General features: G+C 35.5%; 2 protein-coding genes across 2 annotated transcripts; one reads left to right on the forward strand and one right to left on the reverse strand.

Moving 5' to 3' along the window:
• The first annotated feature begins 881 nt into the window (after positions 1-881).
• Positions 882-3,476, forward strand: LOC145126269 (protein DETOXIFICATION 40-like). The gene is made up of 7 exons (XM_079061671.1): positions 882-1,237; positions 1,570-2,201; positions 2,305-2,361; positions 2,475-2,713; positions 2,817-2,935; positions 3,050-3,136; positions 3,223-3,476. The coding sequence occupies exons 1-7, from the start codon at positions 917-919 to the stop codon at positions 3,286-3,288; spliced, it is 1,521 nt and encodes a 506-aa protein (XP_078917797.1). The 5' UTR covers positions 882-916; the 3' UTR covers positions 3,289-3,476.
• On the reverse strand, positions 3,453-7,344 carry LOC145126268 (heat shock 70 kDa protein 16-like). The gene is made up of 10 exons (XM_079061670.1): positions 7,202-7,344; positions 5,719-6,945; positions 5,294-5,500; positions 5,108-5,206; positions 4,887-5,018; positions 4,594-4,797; positions 4,348-4,494; positions 4,145-4,264; positions 3,932-4,053; positions 3,453-3,789 (listed from the first exon to the last, which is right to left on the reverse strand). The coding sequence occupies exons 2-10, from the start codon at positions 6,886-6,888 to the stop codon at positions 3,681-3,683; spliced, it is 2,310 nt and encodes a 769-aa protein (XP_078917796.1). The 5' UTR covers positions 6,889-6,945; positions 7,202-7,344; the 3' UTR covers positions 3,453-3,680.
• Between the last annotated feature and the right edge of the window lie 521 nt (positions 7,345-7,865).

Below are 7,865 nucleotides of genomic sequence, written 5' to 3' on the forward strand. Positions count from 1 at the left end.
TTTAAACAATTATGAAATATCAAGCGAGAAACTTTCACTGCAAACGTCGACCTCGTTTTTTGATTTGTAAAAAAAACACGAATAGTGAAGTCAGTATGTGTGTGTATCAAATAGAAACTACATTAGTCATCTTTAATTCCCCAAAAAAATTGATACCCTTATCCCCTCTCAGAAGAATAATTCAGTCTTTTTTTCCTAAAAAAAATCAATCAACCCTTACTCCAAAAAAAATCGACCGACCCTCTTCAATTCGATTTGCAGGTTTGGTTCCTATACGGCTTGAAGGTGGTGGGTTGGAGAAGATGTTAAGTGGTAGAAATGGTGGATGTTGTGGAATGGGGGAAGGTTTAGATGATGATATCGACCAATAAAACATGAAGATGAGGCAACGATATGGGTGCCGCCAAATTAGGCATGAAGATTAAGACCTACAAGGCATGAAGATGAAGATCAACTCTTATTTAATCAATTCAATTCACGTCCACATTCTAGGCTTTTAATTTGGTTATATTTAATAATCAAAAAAATATTTTGATTACTTTCCTATTTATTGGTTTCTTAAATTTGGATACTTAATTAATTAATTACAAAATACCAAAATTGCCCCTATCAAATTGATTGGTCCGAATTATCATACATTCACACAATATATATATAGAGTTTATATATGAACTCAATATATATATATATATATATATATATATATATATATATATATATATATATATATATATATATATATGTGTGTGTGTGTTTTTGAGAGAGAGAGAGAGAGAGAGAGAGAGAGAGAGAGAGAGAGAGAGAGAGAGAGAGAGAGAGAGAGAGAGAGAGAGAGAGAGAGAGAGAGAGAGAGAGAGAGAGAGAGTTTTTCCTCTATAAAAAGAGAAGCCAAAGCCAACCATATATTTTCACAAAAATGGAGTCCCAAAATAACGAACTTCATCAACCTTTCGTACAACCCATTCAAGACTGTACTGCCGGCGGACATGGCGGCAGTGCTGAGCTGGAGAGGGTGCTTTCCGACACAGAGACACCATTAATGAACCGGCTTTTGGTGGCATCCAGGATTGAACTTAATCTTCTGTACAAGCTGGCTGCACCGGCGGTGATGGTTTACCTGATCAACAACGCCATGTCTATGTCCACCAGAATCTTTTCCGGCCAGCTTGGCAATCTAGAGCTCGCTGCAGCCTCCCTTGGTAACCAGGGGATTCAACTCTTTGCCTATGGTCTCATGGTGAGTTTCTGAATTCCTACCAGTGGCCACAATGCAACACTTTGTCTGTGTGTGTGAGACAGACCGACGTGAAGTAAAAACTATATATGTAGTTCAATTCTATTATTAAATAACAATAAAAACAGATTTAAAAGCGCTCAATTTGCTATACTTACACTTATTTATTATACTTTAGAGTTTAGCTGCTACTACAGATGTATATATAATAGTTAATTTGTGACAAAACTACGAATACAACAGTTAGAAAAGCTATATTTTAACTTCCTGTCACATTTCCAAGTGTCGGTGTATGATTTAACGCAGTATTGGTAATTTGGTATGTGTGCTTCTAGCTGGGAATGGGCAGTGCAGTGGAGACGCTATGTGGTCAAGCTTTTGGGGCACGAAAATATGATATGCTTGGAGTATACCTTCAACGATCCGTGATCGTTCTTACAATCACAGGAATCCCGATCACTCTGGTTTACGTGTTTTCTAAACCAATCTTGCTTTTACTTGGTCAATCGCCATCAATGGCGTCAGCAGCCACCCTATTCGTCTATGGTCTCATTCCTCAAGTATTCGCATACGCCATCAATTTTCCTATACAGAAATTTCTTCAAGCTCAAAGTATTGTGACGCCAAGTGCATATATTTCAGCTGGAGCCCTAGTTGTGCACCTGATTCTTTCTTGGGTCATGGTGTACCAGTTGGGGTTGGGCTTGATTGGCGCTTCGTTGACTCTAAGCTTGTCATGGTGGATCATAGTGTTTGCACAGTTGGTTTACATCTTGACTAGCGATAGATGTAAGGAGACGTGGAATGGGTTCAGTTCTAATGCTTTCTTTGGGTTATGGGAGTTTGTAAAACTGTCAAGTGGGTCTGCTGTGATGTTGTGTTTGGAGACATGGTATTATCAAATACTAGTGTTAATTGCAGGGTTGCTTGAGGATCCCCAGTTAGCATTAGACGCACTTTCCGTTTGGTAGGTCTCATGATCTTCATCACATTTCGCCTTATCGAATAACGTTTGCTAGACCATTTTAAACTATTAATAACTGTTTTTTTGTATGATAAATTTTATGTAGCATGGGGGTCAGTGCACTGCTTTTTATGGTCTCAGTTGGGTTCAATGCAGCTGCTAGGTTGGTTTTTTAAAGCTTTAACGAATAATAAATGACATAATTCTAATAATAGTTTTATATGTTTTTTTTTTTTTTTTGTAAAACAATATAAATCAAACTTTGATATAATGAAGTGTGAGGGTTGGCAACGAGCTTGGAGCAGGAAATCCAAAATCCGCAGCCTTTTCAGTTGTAACGGTGACCATGGTCTCATTTCTTGTATCCGTAGTCGAAGCGATGATTGTTTTGTCAACGCGACATGTTATTAGCTATGGGTTTACTAGTGGTGAAACCGTTGCAAATGCAGTGTCAGATCTTTGTCCATTATTGGCCATCACTATCATTCTCAATGGCATTCAACCAGTATTATCAGGTATTATATATAATAATTTTCTCAATTACTTAAGTATATGTTCATGTTTATACGATTATATATGTGTTGACTTATGAAATCCGATTTTAAAAATAAATCGAAGGAGTGGCTGTTGGGTGTGGATGGCAAGCATTTGTGGCGTATGTGAATGTCGGATGTTATTATGCTGTGGGCATTCCACTTGGATGTGTTATGGGCTTCTATTTTAACCTCGGAGTCAAGGTACCATATGTACACATACAATCAACAAGTTTGTACTTTTTTTAAAAAGACATCATTCTGACAATGTAAGGGCATTTTAATTTCTCATAACATTATCTTAATTATCGTATATAGGGAATATGGTCAGGGATGATCGGAGGAACTGCAATGCAAACCGTTATTTTACTTTGGTCAACGTTTCGTACAGACTGGAATAAAGAGGTGACTGAATATTAAAATATAGGTTTTCTTTTATATTTGATTTTTTTTTCTTGAAAACAGAAATAAAGGGAGTTTTTGAAAATCAGGTGGAAAAAGCTAGCAAACGTTTGGATAAGTGGGAAGCAAACAAAGAAACTCTTTTGAAGAAATGAGGAAGAAGTCATCAAAGTCAATCTGTTTTCCAGTACTTAGTCATAAGTCCTAATCGTTCATACCCCATATCATTTGCCGAATTAGCACAATATGATAAAAAAAATTGCAAAAATATCCTTAAACATGCAGGAAAACCATAAACAAAGCTTGAGTCGATTAAAGATAACAAAAGATACAGTGTATTTCCAAAGCATGTACAGCGTTTTCATAAGTATATATGACAACTTGTCAAGTACATAAATAGCTCAAAAAATATAAAGTACTCACACACAGTAATTAAACAGCAAACATACGCATCATAACGTTATTCAAAACAGAAGCCAAAGATTATAAAGGAAACTCAAATACCATGTGTTACTTTGATCCCACCAATCTAAACAGATCTGCATGATCAATTGTCAAATTGCATCTGATGATTGGGATTCTGCTTTAGGTATGAGTCCACAGGCTCTTCATAATTCAGAAGTGAAGGTTTAGGATTCAATATGACTTCACACCTCCTGAAGAAATTAACATTAATTAAAGTAGCACATCAGGAATTGCTAAACAAAATTTCACATGATAGATGAAAAGCATTATATAAGATTCCCCTGATATAAGAAAAGTATTATACTAAGAAATAATAAATAACAAGAAACTAACCCCTTTAAAGTTTGTGTGATTCCAATAACGATATTCGTGTAGTATACGTTTTTGGTCAATGAATCCTGCGGTTGAGAGAGACGATTCAACAAACCCTGAACTATACTGCATTCATAGTTAACCTGCCAGAAAACACGAAAATTAAGTTTTTGAGCAAAAGACCTAAAAGCCCTTCTCAATCATCAAAAACGATGCTAGAAAGCTTGTTGATACCTCTTGTTTCTTATTAGATGGAGCAGCCTGAAGATTTTCTCGAATACAAGTTTGCAGAGCTGTTACTGCTTCTTGTCTATCATTTTCATCCTTGTATCTAGCTTCAATTGGATACAATAACTACACAAGCATATGTAATTAGATGTATGCAGGGTGTTTGGGAAGAAAATCAACTGTTTAAAAATTGCATATAATTTAAACACCTTTGTGAGAAGTTCAAGTTTTTTGATATAGACTTGTTCAGATTCGTCATCACCTTCTTCATAAAGCCAATCTTCGGTGTCTTGCAGATGGTTAGAGATAATGTCCACCTCTGATTTTGTTGCCATGCTTCGGTAGGAACTCGAAAGCTAAAATAAAAATATTGGATCAAATTAATTGTATGCAAGATTCTTATAATCAAAAGGTAAAATCCATGCACACGAATTAATTATTTTGAAAATATTTACCTTGGTACGAGTGTCATAGACAAAAGACTCGAGGGTGTTTCTTTTTTCTTTAGTTTTCTCCACCATTATGTCTTGCTTTGCAAACATCTGTGCTTTCTTTTGAGCTTTGTCTATCTCTTCTTTTGTTGTCAGGACATGATGATTTTCAGACACTGAAAGCTTCTGTTCCCTGCCCCTGTTGCTGCTTCTTCTTGGTTCTACAGCCTGCATATGTTTTGCCATGGCTTATCTATCGTATACAAAAAGCTTCATCAAAAAAACTAGAATTTAATTTATTCAGAAATTTAGATTACATGAAGCGGATTAACCAGCTGGGTGGAATCAGTGGGTTTATAAGTAGCATCATTCCACAAATTATTTAATATCTGTTTCGGCCGCCACCTTTGATTAGAGTTATCAGTTGGAGGGGGTATAACTTCTAAAACCTGAAGCAACAAACAAAAAAGAGAAGGAAATCATGATATGTTTAATTTCAACATTAGAGAAACTTGAGCAACAAACTAACAATACTCACCGATGCAGATTGTATCTCAACAATTCCATGGACATTAAGCTTCACATTAACTGTGACCTTCACATTTTTTTCACCAGAGATTTGATCTGTACTACTGATCTAAAAGAACATTTATATAAGTTGAAATGCATGCTTAAAAAAGAAGCAATATTGTAACATGCAATTGCACACATATCAAACATTTACCATGAAACGACCAACTCTAGTTGATAGTGCAGAATCCATCTTGTTGGTGTAGAAAATTTCACACCAAACTGAAGTATTTCCATCGTATGAAACTGTTGTATTGATTGGAAATGAGCTGCGTTTTGGAAAAGGCATAAGTTCTGGGCCTCTTCTGTTTTCACCATCGACAAAAGAGATTCCTACTGTGTAAGGAAAAATATCCTTAATCTGCAAACCATATATAAGGCCCAACTTTATTTACATAGTACTGAATTAAGATATGTCACAAAAGCTAAAGTTTGTTGTATTAATTTGCTTATGTAAGATAAAGCATAAGTAAGAGAAAATTATATATGATGGTTCATATAAATCAATGGATTAGTTCAATTTTCACAACAAGTTGCAAAAGAATATATATACAAGAGTAGTATTCAAGAAATTAAAACCTCATATTCTTGAACATTAAAAGTCGGGCTAAGCTTTGCACAATAAAGAGCACATCCTCTAGCAACACATTCGCTGCCATTTAGTGTTCTCATTGGTTCTTTTTTAAAAAGAAAAGCTATATTTGACACAATAGAAGGTATGCGGGACCCAGAACCAACAAGCTCAACTGTATGTATCTGATCTACATGTAGACCATTGTCCTTAATGGCCATACAACAAACATCAGAAACCCTTTGTAGCAATTTCGCTGACAATTTCTCAAACTCTTCCCGTGTAATGAATCCAGCCAAATCTTTATCATCAACCAAACACTCGATATTAAGTGGAGCTTCTGCATTGGCACTCAAAACTTTCTTTAACTTCTCACATGCAGCCCTAAGCCTTATTGAAGCACGAACATTGGTGTAAACATCAATATTGTATTGCTGTTTGAATTGTGTTGCAAAATGTGAAAACAAGACTTCATCAAAATCTCTACCTCCCAAGTTGGGATCAAATGAATGAGCCAATATTTCCATTTTCCCTTTTTGGAAAGCAGCAACCGTGACCTGAGTGTCAGATTGACCAATATCCAGAAATAGAACAATAGTTGGTCCTTTCTTACGGAAATCAGTCTTGAACATACCATAACCCAATCCAACAGCAGTACAATCGTGGATCAACTGCAAAGGTTTTAAACCAGCAATAGAAGCAGCATGAAGATACTCACGCCTTTGCAAGTCTGTAAAATATGATGGAATCCCAATCACACAGTCTACAACAGGAGACTCAAGATTCTTCTCTGTCATTTGCTTCAAATGTGCAAACAACATCCCCAAAATATCCACTGGCGTAAAAGTCCATGTCTCTTTCATGTACTCTAAATGGATCAAAACACCACCACGAGGTCCTTCACTGGTCTGGAAAGGTAGCAACTTAAGATCTGCTTGCACATTCGGTTCATTATATAGCTTTCCAATCAATCTCTTGATCTGAGAAATGGTTGATTTTGGAAACTTAGTAGCAAATGTAGCCCCTGCAGAACCCAAGAACCTTTGCTTCTCACCAAACGAGACCACAGCTGGCGTCTCACGATTCGATTCATTATTCAACAACACCTCAATCGCACCACTCTTTGCAACTGCTATAGCACAGTTCTCATTCCCAATATCAAACCCAATCACACTCATTCTTAATTATCTTGCCAACACAAGTGTACTCTTCAAATTCTTACCAGTTATCGACACCTAATTCATTCAAACAAAGACCCAATTTATAAACAACTTCATACGAAACAAAACAATCATATACAAAACTGAAAATCCGTAATTATAAGTTCTAACTACTCAAATTGCTTTAAACTAGGTCCGGTACTGTTCAAGTACACCAACTATAGTATGCATACTGAAATTTAGATCATTCTGTAGCATATAACGAGCAAAATTAAATACGATGATTCAATGTAACAGCATCAAAAGTACGATTAAGATGAAGGATACGTACCTGCAGGTTGTTGAAGCAAGTCTAACTGTGAGCTTTTATGAGAAAATATATATGTATATATATAGATATGAAAAATCAACTACCAATCGTTGGAAGTCGGGTAGCCCGTCGCTATGGAATTCGAAATGTTTGAAGAAGTCAACTGCCAGTAATCAGAAGTCGTCGGTATTTAATTCAAATCAATTTCCTGGTGATTACTGATTAGTTAAAGTTGACGTTTGGGTATAATTTTGGCGCCCAGGTTAATTAGGGCCAATCGACCTGGATTTCGTATTTTTAAAGCTAAAACGTTTTAATTTTTAAAGTTTTTTTGGTATTATTATGTAACTATTAAAATAATTTGAGAAAATTACTAATCTAGCCAAATTCCTTAATAACTTCTAACTTTTTAGCCAAAATTTAGGATTTAGTTCAAAATAGTCATTGAAACCGTAGGTGGTTAAAATGATCTACTGTTTCGTAATTTTAAAGGTTTCGGCTTTAGTATATAACGATTTTTTTTTTCATTTTTCGTTACAAAAACGTAGACGAAAAAATTGTCTATTGTTTCTTCTGAGAATATGACTACTAATTCATGCATTTTGACTAGTATATTGTACCTAATTCATGGCTATTTTAACCTAAATCCTAAATTTTGGTTAAAAAATGAGAAGTCATTAACGAA

This window comes from Lactuca virosa, chromosome 7 (genome assembly GCF_052849685.1).
Source record: "Lactuca virosa cultivar CGN04683 chromosome 7, Lactuca_virosa_CGN04683_v6, whole genome shotgun sequence".
NCBI classification, from domain to species: domain Eukaryota; kingdom Viridiplantae; phylum Streptophyta; class Magnoliopsida; order Asterales; family Asteraceae; genus Lactuca; species Lactuca virosa.

Bases quoted from the DNA above. Each gene is read 5' to 3' on its own strand.
- LOC145126269 (XM_079061671.1), top strand. From the start codon at position 917: ATGGAGTCCCAAAATAACGAACTTCATCAACCTTTCGTACAACCCATT. The intron at 1,238-1,569 runs GTGAGTTTCTGA...GTGTGCTTCTAG, and splicing joins TCTTTGCCTATGGTCTCATG to CTGGGAATGGGCAGTGCAGT. The intron at 2,202-2,304 runs GTAGGTCTCATG...AATTTTATGTAG, and splicing joins TTAGACGCACTTTCCGTTTG to CATGGGGGTCAGTGCACTGC.
- LOC145126268 (XM_079061670.1), bottom strand. From the start codon at position 6,888: ATGAGTGTGATTGGGTTTGATATTGGGAATGAGAACTGTGCTATAGCA. The intron at 5,207-5,293 runs GTAAATGTTTGA...ATGTTCTTTTAG, and splicing joins CTAGAGTTGGTCGTTTCATG to ATCAGTAGTACAGATCAAAT. The intron at 4,265-4,347 runs GTGTTTAAATTA...ATGCTTGTGTAG, and splicing joins AACTTGAACTTCTCACAAAG to TTATTGTATCCAATTGAAGC.